The following is a 17,831-nucleotide window of genomic DNA, read 5'->3' on the forward strand; positions in this document are numbered from 1 at the left end:
TATCTTAACCCCAAGTGCAGATTTCTGAGAACGCTGGGGGGACAATGGCACTGGCTACCCCTGATAACAATGCCATGTGGTTCCCATCCATCCATGTAACTCAAATCTTCTAGCTGATACACCTGGAAGACCAAAAAGGTTTATGATAGGACAGCTTTGTCATCTAACAGTCTTAAGTTCCACACCTCGATACTACCGTGAGATGAGTCATTAACATGGAGTTAAGATATCAAGATATAAGCCCTAAGCAAAGGTAACAAAAATAAAACATTGTCAACCAATAAGTGATGGGGACAATTTGTCCTTACAGGAAAAAAAAAAGAGTTTGGGAGACGTTTAGCCCACAGCTCCAGACCTGGCAGTTTCTTACTTGTGCATATAAAAGAAGATATAACCACTCCGGTCCCGATCACTCTGCACAGAAGCCTCCTGGATTTTAGATACCTCGAGATCATTGTAAGTAAACCATGCCTGCTTCTTAATGTCGTACACATCACTAATGTAATGACCTAAAATAAATAAAATCTTAAAATTGTAGTTTTTAAAACACAGCACATTTTTCTCAGGTATAGCAAGTTTTGGAGAGAGAGAAACAGCCACCCCATCCACCCTATCCCCAACAATGTTTCTAAAAACCATTCAGAAAACATGTACAGGAATCTAAGGGAGAAACATACTACACCAGGACAACTTTTTGGATAAATATAAATATATATATATATATATTTTTTTACATACACATATATAGGGGAATTTGGGTCATCTATAAATAAATAAAAAAGTTGCACCTTTAACACAATTCACAGTGTGATCAAAGGAAAGATTTAAAACTTTTTCTTAATGCATTTAACCTATAGCTCATGAAGCTAGGCACAGGGCAAACTAATAGGCAGTAAATGTTGGCTACTTCATTTGTAAAATGCTGAAATCATAATGTCCATTTACCTGAAGAAGAGGTGCTACCAATGTGACTGACAACACTAATGAGCCGATAAGAATGAGGAAGATTTCCTGTCTGGAAAACAGAAATGGGCATGACTTTTAACTCTTCATTTGAATAAAAGCAAAACACTAAATTTAAATTTATTATCAAAGCTAACATGGCTGAGTTTCAGTGTGTGTATAGTCAAACTCAATAAAAAAAAAATCCAGTGGTTGTATTGTTCATACCTTTTGACCCAAGAATTCTACTCCCAGCTAAGAATTTATCCTAGGAAAATCATTCAAAAGGAGAAAAGAGTACATGTATAAAATTATTCACTGTAGCATTATCTATAATAATGGAAAGTTGGAACAATAGGCCTAATAATAGTTGAATGATTAGTGGTATACCAACTCAATGCAATATTATTCAGTGGGTCAGCAACATGTAAACTTGTTTTTCAAATCCACATGAATGCACACAATAATTACAGCTCTATAAAAACAGGTATGTTAATGATTAAGTACTGGAAAACAAAACGAACAAAATGAAAACAGCTGCGGTGGTACTGTAGGGATTATGGATAAACTTTTATGTTTTAAATACTTTTTAAAATGCTATTAAAATACTGTTAGTAGGGCGCCTGGGTGGCTCAGTTGGTTTAGCGACTGCCTTCGGCTCAGGTCATGATCCTGGAGTCCCGGGATCGAGTCCCAGGTCGGGCTCCCTGCTCAGCAGGGAGTCTGCTTCTCCCTCTGACCCTCCCCCCCTCATGCTCTCTCTCTCTCTCACTCTCTCTCTCTCAAATAAATAAATAAAATCTTCAAAAAAAAAATACTGTTAGTAGAAAAATTGTAAAAACCTGGAAAGTGACATTCATGCACTGCAGGCAGCACTCTAAGATACACATTTTGGGAAGGAATATAGGTATATGTAAACCAGAAACCATTAAAATGTTTCTCAACTTTGAAGCAGTAATTTACTTCTGGGAATTTACTGAAAGAAAAAAATCCTAAACACAGAAAATATTACAATCATCCACCGTTCCTCAATGTATTTTTTAAACATATATATTTTTTAAAGTAATCTCTACACCTAATGTGCGGCTCGAACCTACAACCCTGAGATCAAAAGTTGCACACTCTTAGGGCGCCTGGGTGGCTCAGTCGTTCAGTGTCTGCCTTCGGCTCAGGTCATGATCCCGGGGTCCTGGGATGGAGCCCCACACTGGGCTCCCTGCTCAGCGGGAAGCCTGCTTCTCCTCTCCCACTCCCCCTGCTTGTGTTCCCTCTCTCACTGTCTCTGTCAAATAAATAAATAAAATATTAAAAAAAAAAAAAAAAAAAGTTGCACACCCTACCAACTGAGCCAGCCAAGCGCCTCCCAATGTATTCTTTATTACAGTGGAACAACAGAAACATAAATACTCATGGTTAAAAATTAAATAAACAGTATGCTGATTTGAGGCAATATAGTACATACAGCCATTAAAAATAAAATGCTTATAAATAATCTTTAACAAGTAAGCAGAATAAAAACTGTACTTATGACGTTTTAAAAGCACACCTGGAGGTAGGGCTGACAAAATAATATGTAAAAATGCTAACAGTAGTTGTGTTAGGACAGTGGAGTTCTAGGTAATTAAAATTACAAAAAAATTGGAAAACGGGAAAAAAGCAATTAAGAAGGGCAAAAAAAGGTTACAATGTATTCTAGTTTAATGTCACTGATCTAGTAGTTTTTACTGAGTAACAACCAACTAGTTTTGTTATTTCACTTTAAAGACAATATAGTTTTGGCAAAACTACAGGTGAATTAATATATGACATTGAGAGTCATGTTACTCAGTTACTACCTAATTACTACCTAACATGCACAAGAGGGAGTCAGGATATCTTTCTAATTTTGTTTCATTTTATTTTGAATCTTGTGAATAAGAAATGAGGAGCAGGGTGCCTGGGTGGCTCAGTCGGTTGTGTCCAATTCTTGGTTTTGGCTCAGGTCATGATCTCAGGGTCCTGGGATCAAGCCCTGAGTCAGGCTCTGGATACAGCAAGGAATCTGCTTGGGATTCTCTCTCCCTCTCCCCCTCCCCTCACTCACAGGCTCTTTCTCTCTCTAAAATAAATGAATAAAATCCTTTTCTTTTAAGGTTTCATTTATTTATTTGACAGAGAGAAACACAGCTAGAGAGGGAACACAAGCAGGGGGAGTGGGAGAGGGAGAAGCAGGCTCCCCACGGAGCAGGGAGCCCAATGTGGGGCTCGAATCCAGGACCCTGGGATCATGACCTGAGCCGAAGGCAGACACTTAACGACTGAGCCACCCAGGCGCCCCATAAATAAATAAAATCTTAAGGGAAAAAAAAAGAAGAAATGAGCAAAGGACAAGAGAAAGTGAAGAGCATTGATGGGGATGCTCTGCCACAGGGGATACTGACAGTGGGGCCTTGGAAGAGAAACAGCATGAAGACTGATGCCAGCAGCCTGAGCAGTCCTACTTAGGGAGTAAGCAGCCTACCTCTGCATTTCTTTTTAGTTCCTCCGCCTCCGCTTCTGTGTACTCCATGTCTAAAACATCCTCATTGCCAGAGTCCTCATCGGAACCCAACGAATCCAGAAAAGAGTTGTTAAACTCTGCGGAATATAAAGTGTTGTAAAAGTTCTTAGAATAGACACAAAGTGATATGATTAGAAAGATTAAAAAAACAGCTTGGGGTACATATTTTATCATCCTAAGGAAACCTAAAACATTATTAGGGTTTTATTTTATCCAGCCCACTCTGGAGAATAACAATTCAGGTACCAGGTATCTATAAAAAGAAATGTCCTTTTTCTCTTAAATATATTTATATGAAAGGGATATAATGCTAAGAAAGGAATAAAACTGAAAAAAAGATTATGATTTTACAGATAACCCAATTTCACATTATATAAACTGTATGTTAGATTTCAACTATTTGGTGTATATTGTAGGTGCTCCTGGCAAATACAAATGATCTCACAGAAAAGCGACCATAAAAAAATTAGCATCCTTTCATGTTCTTCAATATTACATCTCTTGAAATTTAACAAATATAATGGAAATTTAACTTTTAAAAAAGATTTTATTTATTTATTTGCGGGGGGGGAGAGAGAAAGAGAGCACAAGCAGGGGGAGGGAGGAGCAGGCTCCCTGCGACGCGGGGCTCGGATCCTAAGACCCTGGGATCAAGGCCCCAGTGGAAGGCATTTCAAGGCCTGAGCAACCCAGGCACCCCTGGAAATTTAATCTTTAACTTAAGTTTCACTAAAATACACTACACTAACAACTAAATCCAAGATTGCTTTTTTCTTTAATAAAGTGTTTCCACTGGCAGAATCCATCTTTACTAATGACTTTAAATAAAGAATCCTGGGGGCGGGATGGGGGGGTGCTGGGTGGCTCAGTCAGTTAAGAGGTTGACTTCAGCTCAGGTCATGATCTCACAGTCCTGGGAACAAGTCCCACTTTGGGCTTCTTGCTCAGTGGGGAGTCTGCTTAATCCCTCTGCCCCCCTTCCTGCTCATGTTCTAATAAATAAAATCTTAAAACAAACAAAGAATCCCAGAATCATTTGTACTTAAGTGTCTCTTTGCTTTAAAATATAATTAATTCCACTCAAATCACAGTATAGAGTTATTTATAAGACATGAACACCGCAGAGTGGGAAGAACGGAAAAAGAGACTGTAACATCAGAACTCTGGAAGCTGGAAAGTAGATGGTGACTGACTTAGCAGACCAAGGAAAGCCAAAGCCAAAGCCTAAGCCAGTAATGGAAAAGTTGAGAACCAATTCAATTTACATCACAGAATCTTGTTCAAAAGACATACAACTTTGAAGTACCAGGTACCCTTGAAACTGGAGGCTAAGGAGGAGATACAAATAAGGATTTGATGAAAAGTATTTGAGAAGGGGTGCCTGGGTGGCTCAGTTGTTAAGCGTCTGCCTTTGGCTCAGGTCATGATCCCAGGGTCCTGGGATCGAGCCCCGCGTCAGGCTCCTTGCTCTGTGGGAGGCCTGCTTCCCCCTCTCCCACTCCCCCTGCTTGTGTTCCTGCTCTCGCTAACTCTCTCATAAATAAAATCTTAAAAAAAAAAAAGAAAAAAAGTATTTGAGAAACAGACTCCCAGGATCCCCTTTCTCCCCACTTCATGCTGCTGAGCAATGACAGAAGTCTGGAGTTTTATCCTCTGGAGAGGGTTAAACAGTCTCCGGACTGGGGGATGCCAGGCACATACTGAAAACAGAGGAGTAGGCCACAGTTTGCATAGTGAAGCATGAATATAACTCCCAGCCCTATTCCTATACGTGGCTCCCAGAACTTTGGCAGCCACATCTTTTACCTGTAGGCAAAGGCAAGTGATTAGAAAACTCTTTTTTAGGAATCTGACCAGCCCAAGAGAAAAGCCTAAATAACATTAACATCTTCCCCAAAACAGTCCCACCCTATAAAACTCACAGTTGACAAGCCCTAGTTATTCATGTGCTCAGGGCTTCCAATCAACCTTTAGTCTCCTTTTCTTAATCATGAACCACAGCCAAGGATTACTAGGTATCTGAGGAAAGTCTCTAATAAGAAATATAAAGAGCATGGGGTGCCTGGGTGGCTCAGATGGCTAAGTGTCTGCCGTCGGCTCAAATAATGATACCCAGGGTCCTGAATTCAAGCCCCATGTTGAGCTCCCTGCTCAGCGGGGGGAGTCTACTTCTCCCTCTCCCTCTGCCTCTCCCCCTGCTGCTCATGCTCTATCTCTCTGTCTCAAATGAATAAATAAAATCTTTTTTTTAAAGATTTATTTATTTATTTATTTGACAGAGAGAGAGAGAGACAGCAAGAGAGGGAACACAAACAGGGGGAGTGAGAGAGGGAGAAGCAGGCTTCCCGCCGAGCAGGGAGCCCGATGTGGGGCTTGATCCCAGGACCCTGGGATCATGACCTGAGCCGAAGGCAGACGCTTAACGACTGAGCCACCCAGGCGCCCCTGAATAAATAAAATCTTTAAAAATATATATAAAGAGCATAATAACAAGACAGGACAGAGCAGCTGGAGGAAACAATCTGTAGTCAGGGAGAAGAAAACTTCAAATAAGCAAACAAATGAACTATATTTAATAACCTCAGATATTTGAGATGATATTGCTTCTATGACCCCCCCTCTCCAAAAAACTTTAAAAAATTAAATCATTAAAAATAATACTTCACATGCTTTTCTGTGTGTGATACATTTCTCCATTAAAACAATGTAATTAAAATAATCTCCACACCTTGAAGACTTAACTCTGTTGCTCTTTTGAGGTCATCGTCTTCTTTCTGTTCCCAAGCTTCCTAAAGAGATAAGAACACAACTAAGGTATTTAATAAGGTACTGAGTAAACTTATTTAAGGAGTACAAAATCAGCTGCTCTGGAAGTATTTGCTAATAATGTTTTCCATAATCTTATGAATGTTTGGAATATGATCTTTTGAGGGATGTGGAGAAATTCTTTGCTTTTTTCAATGCTGCCCTCTAAAACACAACCTTGGGGGTTAAAAAGGCTTACAAGCTATCTCCTCTAGTCAGTGACACTTGCCTTGCTAACCAAAAGCCATTCACTGTGACATGGTTTAATTCCCTTTTCCTTCTATGTATGAAATACCTGGCACATAGCAGAATCTGCTTAGCAAACTTCTGTTTTCTTTCCTCTAATTTACAGCCTTTGCCAATTTTCATGGTATAAACACTCCTACCATGGCCAATTTTAAGCTACCAACGTGATGCTGAGTGCAGAGCTGGGAAGAGGTACATACACCTGAGCTGACGGTGAGCTGGCTCTAGCATATCGCCGACCCTAAGTCTGTGACAGCAAGATAAACAATTCTTTCCATAAGATCATTATTCAAACACTTCTATTTTGTTCTTGCTAAAAAACACAACAAAAAAACCCAAGACACACACTAGATACATGGTGAATACGAAATGAATTCGTTGACTGTTGACTGTTATTTCTCTAATACATCTGAGGTTCTCTTAGAAAAACAAGTACCTTTGAACATGTCTCAACTGGATGATTAATTGTAAAAATATGGAAATGTTGACTGTAAAAAAATTTTCCCTCTTGTCTGCAGAGAAAATACAATTTACAAACTTCATGCATAAATGAAGAAAAAATGTAATTTAAGCAGAACTGTTTATACTTTTCTCAAGTCTAGACTTGTTTTAAAGGTCACTAAAGTATATAAGAAGCTCAGAATGAGCTATTCTGCCTTTAAATCCTGGGAGCAATAATATTGTATTCAAGAAAGAAACAGATATTCTCTAAGAGGAAATATGATTGCTTAAGCTTATCCCAGCTATAAAGTCTATGAGGAAACCCAGATGGTAAAAGAGTCTTTTAGCTATTAATAGAATGATGCAGGTATACCAAACTAATGAAACCTCATCTTATATTTCTCAGATGTGAAAATAGGTTTATAAGGTAGTTTTAACTGGGTCAACTGACAAGAAATAGGATATACATCTTTTGTATATGAAAAAGAGGGGTACTGAATTTTTTCTTTTTCTTCACTATAAGGAGCTATTGTTAAGAAATCAGACCTTGGTCTTTTAGATTAAGAATAAATTTTCTAAAACAAATGATTACTATCCATTATTTGTAAAATGGGTGACACGAATGCATCTTGATGGCCAGGAGGCTAGGGAGGTACTTCTTGTAAATAAAAGGAAACAGAACAGCTGGTTCTGAAATCATTTTAAAGCAGTTCTCAACCTTGACTGAACACTAGAATAACTGTGGGAAGTTTTTTTTTTTTTTCTTATGTTAATCCCCATACATTACATCATTAGTTTTAGATGAAGTGTTCCATGATTCATTGTTTGTGCATAACACCCAGTGCTCCATGCAGAATGTGCCCTCCTCAATACCCACCACCATAACTGTGGGAAGTTTTAAAAAATAAAGGAAGCAAGTAAGGAGGGAGAGAAGAGAGGGAGAGAGGGAGGGAGGAAGGAAGAAGGAAGGGAAGGGAGGGGCGAGAAAGAGACAGAAAGAAAAAAGGAAAGAAATCTAGATGCCCAGACCATACCCTAGAATCAATTCTATCAGAATTCCTGAGGGGAAGAACAACCCAAGCATCATTATTTTTTAAAGCTCCCCAGATGATATTAATGTGTAGTTAAGGTTGAACCCCACTGTTCTACACAAATTAGATTTTTTTTTTTTTAAGATTTTATTTTTAAATAATCTTTACACCCAACATGGGGCTCGAACTCACAACTCTGAGATCAAGAGTTGCATGTTCCACCAACTGAGCCAGCCAGGAGCCCCAAGACAAAAATAGATTTCTTAATTTGATTATTTGTAAACACAAAAACTGTGTGTTTATTCTAGGGAGTTTTAGTAAATTTTTATTATTAGCATGACTCGGATTGCATTGGATTAGACAACCGTGAAGACATCACCTTTTAGTCAGATACCTCAGGTAACGGCAATGGTGCAATCAACCAGCTCTGGCAAATATAAGCATGAAGAACTAAAAATTTAAGAACAGATTATTATATGGGGCGCATGGCTGGCTCAGTTGGTGGAGCATGAGACTCTTGATCTCGGGGTTGTGAGTTTGAGCCCCATGTTGGGTGTAAAGACTACTTAAAAATAAAATCTTAAAAAAACAGATTACTATATAAGAAAAGAGCAGAAGCAGATAAATGTTAGTCAATGGCTGAAATCTGAAATTTCAAATACTACTCAGATAATATTCCTGAGGATTTTATATTCAAATAATTCATAGGAAAGGATTCATATTGTGAGAAAGTGACCAGAACAAATACAATGCCTTAAAATATTAGTGATAAAATCATGGTGGTATGCTGACTGTTTCTATAGCTTGCAAAACAAACTTGGACTGGGGATGACCTCTAATAACCCACCTTTCTTTAGCATGCAATGAATTATAGTAATGGGAGGTAATCAACAATACATTTTGTTGTATCTAGATTTAAAAAAAAAAAAAACAACCCAAAACAAAAAAAAACTATCACTGTTTCAAACCCAAGGCAAAGCTCCAAACTAAGTTTGTTTTGATGTATCAATGGTTTACTGTATGTAAATTACCTGGAATGATGCTTGACACACAGTAAGTGCTTAACACACATGTTAGTTGTTGTTATTACAGGGAAAGATAGGTATGGAGAAAATAGCAATATAATTATCTCTTACTTGCTCTTGAAGGCTCTGAGCCAATGCCTGCTGAAGCTCTTGCTCTTCCCTTTCACGCTCCATATCATACTGCTGGAGCCAATCAACCTCTCCTTGAGATCCTTCTGGAGTTTTGTTTTCTTTATTCTCATCACAGTCTTTAGTTATCTCAGTAAAACCGGCAGAATCTGAGGAAGCAGAACAGGACATAACTGGGAAAGCCTCTCTAATAAACCAAAATCTCTGGATTAGAGTGACATCTACTGTTCAGAGAGAGTAATTTACCTGAGCCTCATATATAATTTGCTTGGGACATACAATTTCATCTTACTACATTTAGATCATGGTTTCTCAATCTCAGCACTACTGACATTCTGGGTGGGATAATTTTTTGCTGTTTGAGGGGGCTGTCTTATACACTGCAGAATGTTCAGCAACATCCTTGGCCTCTATCTACTAGATGCCAGTAGCACCCCTCTCTCCCAACAGCGACAACCAAAAATGACAGACATTGTCAAATGTCCTGGGGCACAAAACTGTCCTTGGCTGAGAATCAGTGATCTACCACAATGGTTCTGAAACTTAACCAATCATCAGAAGCATTATCGTTAAGGATGGAGAAGAATGAATAGCCATATTCACAGCCAGTCATAATGTCACATGACCAAGTACTAGGAATAGAGTAAATGAAATAAGAATTAGGCTAGAATGATTATGTTAATATTGAGATTTTTCCATTATTAAACTGTATGTCAAATGAGTGTATATTTTCACATTAATGATCAAATAAGCCTTGTACATATTCTAAAGCAAAAGAGCTACATGAAATATATAATAAACACCTCATGTACTGCACAAACATAAGACTATATATGTTTAAAACATTCATCCAAGGAGATAAGAAAAAAAATTAATCTTTCATTTCTTCCCGTTCCTTCTCAATCTCTAGATCACAGCTAGCTAGGATAAACAATATGGTCATGATTTTCTTCTGGTGAAACAGGTTTTGTTCTGTTAGAACAACATTTCATTATAATTTTAATACAGATAAGAGTGGGTAGATAAGAGCTTTCTCTTTCTCTCTCACTTTACAAAAGCAAAAATTCTCATCTTAACAAGGAAATTCTCATAAAAAGAATTTAATTGGTCAACAAGAATTACCTTTACAGATTAATTTTATATGGACTGCTTTAAAATCAGTATATGCTCGGGGTGCCTGGGTGGCTCAGTCAGTTAAACATCGGACTCTTGATTTCGGCTCAGGTCATGATCTCAAAGTCTTGAGATTAAGCCCCATGTTGGGCTCAACACTGGGCAGGGAGCCTGCCTAGGATTCTCGCTCTCCCTCTCCCACTCTCCCCCCATTTGCATTCTAAAATAAATAAGTAAATAAAGGTAAGTAAGTAAAATCAGTATATGCGCTTTACTTGCCCTACTACTGCATTTTAACTACTTAAATGATACTTTTCTATAACACAGACTATAAACTCTGAAGTTTACAGCATATTTTTATTTTTATTTATTTATTTTTGTTTAAAGATTTTATTTATTTGACAGAGAGACACAGCGAGAGAGGGAACACAAGCAGGGGGAGTGGGAGAGGGAGAAGCAGGCTTCCGCAGAGCCGGCAGCCCAATGTGGGGCTCGATCCTAGGACCCTGGGATCATGACCTGAGCCGAAGGCAGATGCTCAACGACTGAGCCACCCAGGCACCTTTTTTTTTTTTTTTTAAAGGTTTTATTTATTTATTTGTCAGAGAGAGAGAGAGAGAGAGAGATCACAAGCAGGGGGAGCTGCAGGCAGAGGCAGAGGGAGAAGTAGGTTCTCCGCTGAGCAAGGATCCCAACAGGGGACTCAATCCTGGGGTCCTGGGATCATGACCTGAGCCAAAGACAGACACCTAATCGACTGAGCCACCCAGGTGTCCCTGAAGTTTACAGCATCTTGATTTTAGACTCTAAGTCAGTAAGTAGTTCGTTTTTTAATTGTATTAAATTGCCAAGTGAATATTTACCATTAAAACTAACTCTGGGGCGCCTGGGTGGCTCAGTTGGTTAAACGACTGCCTTCGGCTCAGGTCATGATCCTGGAGTCCCGGGATCAAGTCCCGCGTCGGGCTCCCTGCTCATCGGGGAGTCTGCCTCTCTCTCTGACCCTCCCCCTCTTCTGCTCTCTCTCTTTCTCTCTCTCAAATCAATAAATAAAATCTTAAAAAAAAAAAACAACTAACTCTGAATATTCATTAAGAGAGAAAAACCCTCAGGTATATTAAAGGCAAGAGCAATATGATCCCAATTTTAAAAAATTATATAAAAGATGGGGTGCCTGGGTGGCTCAGTTGGTTAAGCGACTGCCTTCGGCTCAGGTCATGATCCTGGAGTCCCGGGATTGAGTCCTGCATCGGGCTCCCTGCTCGGCGGGGAGTCTGCTTCTCCCTCTCCCACTCCCCGTTTGTTTTCCCTCTCTCGCTGTGTCTTTCTCTGTCAAATAAATAAATAAAATCTTAAAAAAAAAAAAATTATATAAAAGATGTCAGTAATTTCTTCCTTTCCTCCATTCTTGGAGAAACAGTCATTTCCACAGTCTGTAAGGGGCAGCTCTGAAGTCTATCTGACCTTGCCTGTCCCTCTGGCCTTAGCTTATTACCGCACTAGGAATGGATATTTGAATCAACCAATCAGATTATTTCTGGAAATCTGGAACTGAGGCATTCAAAGTTAGCTGATGTGGAACATTTCAAGTGGAAGAAACATCTGGGAGTTAAGGCTGCTATTTTAGGGCCTAAGTTAAATATTACTTTTATTACCAAAATATACTCAATTAAAAAAAAGTGACAGAGGTACAATTTTTTTTTTTTTAAGATTTTATTTATTTGAGAGAGAGAGAATGAGAGAGTGCACACATGAGAGAGGGGAGGGTCAGAGGGAGAAGCAGACTCCCTGCTCAGCAGGGAGCCCGATGCGGGACTCGATCCACGGATTCCAGGATCATGACCTGAGCCAAAGGCAGTCGCTTAACCAACTGAGCCACCCAGGCGTCCCTGGTACAATTTTTCTTAACCAGTAATTTTCAGCGTTCCATGTATCAATGTGCTCCACACAATCCTAAAATTACACTATCAATTAATCCATGTGATAGAAAGCCAATCAAGAAAGTTTACTTTTTTAAGAATTTATTTGAGAAAGAGAGAGAGAGCACACAAGTGAGAGAACACAAGCAGGGGGGAGGGGCAAAGGGAGAAGCAGACTCCCCACTGAGCAGGGAGCCCGATGTGGGGCTTGATCCGGGAACTCCAAGATCATGACCTGAGCTTGAAGGCAGACACTTAACTGACTAAGCCACTCAGCACCCCAAGGAAGTTTACTTTGAGATAATCAAGACAGATTTATCTTCAGGACAGGATTATCAGATGGATACAAACATCACTTAAGATTTATGGGAACAAATATAACCATGGAATAACAACACACTTTTAAGGAATCTGAACAATGGATAGAAGGAAAACCATGTGTTAAAACTCAACATTCTTACATTGAATACAGATTATCTGACCCTTCCCCTATCCCAAATGAAACCTCCTTTCCTACAGTCTTTATTTCAGTGAATGCACCATACACACAGTATTTTTTTAAAGACAGAAAGCTGGTGTCATTTTTTACTTGTCCCCTCATATCAGATAAGTCATTATTTCTTAACTATCTCTAAAATCCATCAATTTTTCTTTCAAATGCCAAAACCTTGGCTTAAGGCACCATTAGCTTTTGGTCTAGACAACTGCAGTAACTTCCTAACAGGTCTCACAGGATTACTTTGGGTTCTGTAATATATGTGCTACACTGCAGCCAGAATCATCTTTTACAAATATAAATCTTTATCAAATACTTGTTTGCTTAAAAATACGCAATAACTTCCTAATGCCTTTGAAAAAGAAGTCCAAACTTCTGAACATGGCTTCAAGCCATGTAAAAACTAGAGAATGCAGGTCTCTCTTTTGCTTTTCTTCCTCAACACTATGCTCCAGCCATGCAGATCATTCTCAACTTTTTTTTGTTGCCCACTAACTTGCCAGCCTTTCTCAGCCTTTGCATACATTCTTCCCTCTGGCTGATGTCTGGAGATGCGAAACCTTACTTGGCCAGTCTTCCTGACCCTCCTGAGTTGATTCATGAGACAATCTGTTGGGACCCAAATATTTACTGAGAATCTACTATGCATTGGGCACTGCTGTAGAAGGTGAAGATATAATGATAATTAAAGAAAGATGGCCCTTGTCCTCAAAGAACTTAAGTGCAAAGGCTCTGAGAATGAACTTGGCATATTTTGAGGGACAGAGAGAGACAAAGCCACTATGGCTAAGTAGAGTGAAAGAGGGGGAGAATGGAGATAGGTCATGGTAAGAAGCTTGGATGAAGTGTTAATGACAAGACAAATACTTTTTTTTTTTTTAAGATTTTATTTATTTGACAAAGCGAGAGAGAGAGCGAGAGCGGGAACACAAGCAGGGGGAGTGGGAGAGAGAGAAGCAGGGCTCCCTCTCTCCCACTCCCCCTGCTTGTGTTCCCTCTCTCACTATGTCTCTGTCAAATAAATAAAATCTTAAAAAAAAAAAAAAGAGAGAAAGAAAAAAAAAATGTCTTTAAAGGCACACACTGTGGATCAAATTCGGAATATGAATAGAGGGACTGGCCTTAAATAAGAGCAGGAATAGTTTCCTCCATAACAAAAGTGAAGGCAGAGTTTTCATCTGACTACATCTATCTTCTTTGAAAAGTACACAGCTTGGCTATAAACCTAGAGTGTGTGTGGAAAGAGAAATGGAGATTTGAGGAAGAGATCATGGAGAATGAGAAAAGAAATTTACTAAGGAGGTATAACAGAACTGACTAGTCATATTTAGTGCCCACTTAAGAGTGTAGTCATGAATGAGAGGGAAGTCTAGTCCGCACAAATTTGTGACTTTCTCCAGTAATCTTCAGCTGCTTGGGTGTAGGTATGGAATAGGAATCTAGTTAAGCTGGGAGCCAGGGTTGTGTCAGGTGACTGCAACAAAAGAGAAGAGAGGAAGGAAAGGAGAGTACCAAGATCTGGCCTACAGGCTGGGAAAGTGATGACAAGAGGGAGGTGATGAACAGCAAATAAGAAGTCAAAGGACTGGAAATTTTTTTTTTTAAGTAGGCTCCACACCCAGCATGGAGCCCAACATGGGGCTTGAACTCACAACACTAAGATCAAGACCTAGCCAAGATCAAGAGTTGTACACTCAACTGACTGAGCCACCCAGGCACCCCAGGACTGGAAATCTTAATGAGATTAAGTAATCACTGAAAACAGAACATATAACACTAAGTAAGTTGGAAGGAGTGAAGGATATATGAAATCAAGATTTCAAAGGTGGTACAGTTACTGATGAAGACAAAGTCAAGAGAAGTAGTTCTCAAACTTTAGCATGCACCAGAATCACTTGGAGTCAAAACAGAATGCTGACTCCTATATCCAGAGTTTCTTATTCAGTAAGTCTGGGGTGGGGCCACAAATGGCATTTCCAGCAAGTTCCCACATGATACTGATGATCTAAGGACCTACTTTGAGAACCATTGATCTAGGATAGGACTTCTGTCAGTGATCAAGATGGGGTAAGGGGGCGCCTGGGTGGCTCAGATGGTTAAGCATCTGCCTTCAGCTTGGGTCATGATCCCAGGGTCCTGGGATAGAGCCCCATGTCTGGCTCCTGGCTCAGCAGGGAGCCTGCTTCTCCATCTGCCTCTCCCCCTGCTCGTGCTCTCGCTCTCTATCTCTGTGTCTCGAATGAATAAATAAAATCTTTGGAAAAAAAAAAAAGATGAGGTAGGAAAAAAGATCTTTAGAATTAAGATCAGGAATTGAGAAACCAGGTTGTTGAAAGGATCATTTACGAAGATGCTGAAGGCCCTAAGAATGTCAATGAGAGAGAATGAAAGGTAAAAGACAGCTATAGGAAGAGATAATAGGAGGCAAAGTTTGATGTCTTATACTTCAAGAAGCTGGGATTTTTGCAGGATAAAAGGAGACAAAGGGTTGGAAATGGCACTGGGTAACAAGGAGAAAACCTATCCTGTCTCCAGGCTCTTAAGTATTAGGGTATGGGAGAAAACAAAGAACAGTAGGGCAATCCATAATGGGAGCTTTTCAAAGAAACACTGGCCTTCACTAAATACTAAAGGGACCTAACAACTAAATGCAGTGGGTAAATTTTGGGTCCTAGGTTTAAAAAAAAAAAAAAAATGGACTTTACACTAGAATTATATATGGAAATACTGTTAAAATTCTTAGGGGTGATCACTATTATGTAGGAAAATTTCCATATATTTGGAGATTCAGGCTGAAGTGTTTTAGGTGAAATATCATGATACCTGCAATTTCAAACAGTTGCTGTAAAAAAGAAAAGTGCATGTGTGCATGTGTGGAGTCTGCGAAGATGGCCTCCAATGAACTACGCAGTATTCTTACTTACTGTCGGTATTTGTACTCGTGTAGTCACCCCCAGAGTGAATCTAGGTAGATTCTCACCGTGAGTGCTCTTTAAGCAACAAAATGTGGTGGAATTGATTCTATGCTAATTCTGAGGCTAAACATTACATTAAGGAGGCCTGGCAGCTTCTTCCCCTTTTGTGCTCTGGGCTGTCATGTAAGAAGCTACCTTGCTGGAAAGAGCACATGGAGAGGGAGAGGCCCTGAGATTGTGGAGAGAGGGAGGGGAAGGAAAGAATGGAGAGGACATCCAGCCACCCCAGTGGACCTGTCTAGCCAACATCACCAAGGTGCCTAGAAGAGCCATCTTGGATGTTACAACCTAGTTACAACCAGTCAATCCACAGCGTTATAAGATACTAAAATGTTTTAAGATACTAATTTTGGGTAACTGCTGTACAACTATATACACAGACACACACAGTGAGGGGAGAAAGCAAATGTGACAAACTGTTAAATAATGAATCTACTTAATTTCTCTCTGGATTTGAACATTTTCAAAATAGAAGATTTATGGTAGACTCTGATCATATTTGATCATTCCTTAGTTTTATTGTTAATTTTTAAAAGTATGATAGTGGGATTGAGGCTATGTTTTTTAAAAAAGAATTCTTTTAAAGGTACTGAAATCTTTACTGATGAAATTATCTAATATCTGGGATTTACTTCTAAATAATCTAGGGGATGGGGTGGAGAAGGAAGATGGGATATATATGAAACAAGATAGTCTTTTTTTGATAATTATTGTTGATAATGGGTACAAGGGGGAAGATTCATTACACACATCTCTCTACTTTTTTCCTTGCTCCATATTTTCTATAAAAAAGAAATGTTGCAGCAGAAGCAATGTCTTTGGGTTTCAGTTACAGTAAGAAGGTGAATGGAACAGTGACATTAAAGAAACAAACACAAAAAAGGCTTGCATCCAATTGGGGAAGATAGTAGCTACAGAATATTTTATTTAAAAAGGCTATAAAGTACTTACTAATAAGTTTGCTCTCCCCAAAGCTGCTATATGGTTGTAAACCATTGTGGTTATTAATGATTTTGATAACTCAGTGTTCTCCCCCACTGATGTAGAGAATCTAGAACTAATTGTACATAAGAATAACTTCCTTTGTTAATTTTAGGGAGATGTAGGATTGAGCAAAGATGTGAAAGGAAGAGCTGAAAGCAGGAATTATTGGCAAGAGGCAAAAGCACTAATATTAACCAATGATATCTAAGGGCAGTGACTGTAAATTTAATAAAAGAAAGGGATTTCCTAAGGATACTTGCATCAAGAAGGGTGGGGAGGAAGGAGCACCCTATCCAAAAATCATCAGCTTTTTGTATCCAATTAGATTGAGGATATACTAATTCTTACCTTCACTTGCACATAAAATAATTCACAATTGATGAGGCTTAACCCCCAGAATACAGAAAATAATTGTGATTTACTATTATTCTCTTCATCTCCAAAATGCTAGGCTTGATGTACTGAAACACATCAGCTACACAGATAAATATACATACTAGGGATATCTGGAGAAAAAAATTAGAGTTGGTTATAGGAAGAGGTAGTAAAAGTTTTCTACCTAAAATTCTTAAAATACCCACAGTGCAAGGCAAGGAGGCTCTGTTGTTGTTCCCGCTGATGGTTTGAAAAATAACAAAATATGAATATTTACCACAAAGTAAATTTTTATCTGTATAGCACTTTACACTATATGACCTAACATTCTACTCACAACCTTCTGAAGTATGCCTGGTGTATCCCTATACAGAGATAAGAAAATGGAGTATCAAAGAGGTTAAATCGCCTATTTAGAAAATTCATAGCTATGGAGTGCCTGAGTGGCTCAGCTGGTTAGGAGTACAACTCTTGATTTCGGCTCAGGTTGTGATCTCAGGGTCATGAGATCGAGCCCCATGTCAGGCTCTGTGCTCAACCCAGTCTGCCTGTCCCTCTTCTTCCCCCTCTGCTCTTCCCCTCACTCTTTTACTCTCTAAATGAATAAATCTTTAAAAAAAATTCATAGCTAGTCAGTGGTACAGCCAAGATGAGAGGCTTAAAACCTGACCACTTAGTTCAGGTGTCTTTCTACCAATATAAAGGGATGAATCCAAAGGAAAGAGAACTTGAATTATTCATACACTAAAACTTGGTACAAATTCAGATATAGAAAAATGAGGAAAGAATTATACAAATTTCTGAGAGAGCA

At 39.0% G+C, this 17,831-nt stretch overlaps 1 protein-coding gene across 5 annotated transcripts in view; it reads right to left on the reverse strand.

Annotated features, from left to right (window-relative positions):
* Positions 1 to 17,831, reverse strand: part of USP37 (ubiquitin specific peptidase 37) — an 86,794-nt gene that overhangs the window by 4,835 nt on the left and 64,128 nt on the right. For all 5 annotated transcript variants that reach the window (XM_064587051.1, XM_045868000.3, XM_064587050.1 and 2 more), the window contains 5 exons: positions 9,141 to 9,307; positions 6,210 to 6,270; positions 3,443 to 3,558; positions 946 to 1,015; positions 371 to 509 (listed from right to left, as the gene is read on the reverse strand). In XM_064587051.1, coding sequence (XP_064443121.1) covers positions 371 to 509; positions 946 to 1,015; positions 3,443 to 3,558; positions 6,210 to 6,270; positions 9,141 to 9,307 — 553 coding nt within the window. The remainder of the gene's footprint in view (positions 1 to 370; positions 510 to 945; positions 1,016 to 3,442; positions 3,559 to 6,209; positions 6,271 to 9,140; positions 9,308 to 17,831) is intronic.

This window comes from Mirounga angustirostris, unplaced genomic scaffold (assembly GCF_029215605.1).
Source record: "Mirounga angustirostris isolate CCGP_5_RB_7025 unplaced genomic scaffold, mMirAng1.0.hap1 SCAF_3, whole genome shotgun sequence".
Taxonomy (NCBI): Eukaryota; Metazoa; Chordata; class Mammalia; order Carnivora; family Phocidae; genus Mirounga; species Mirounga angustirostris.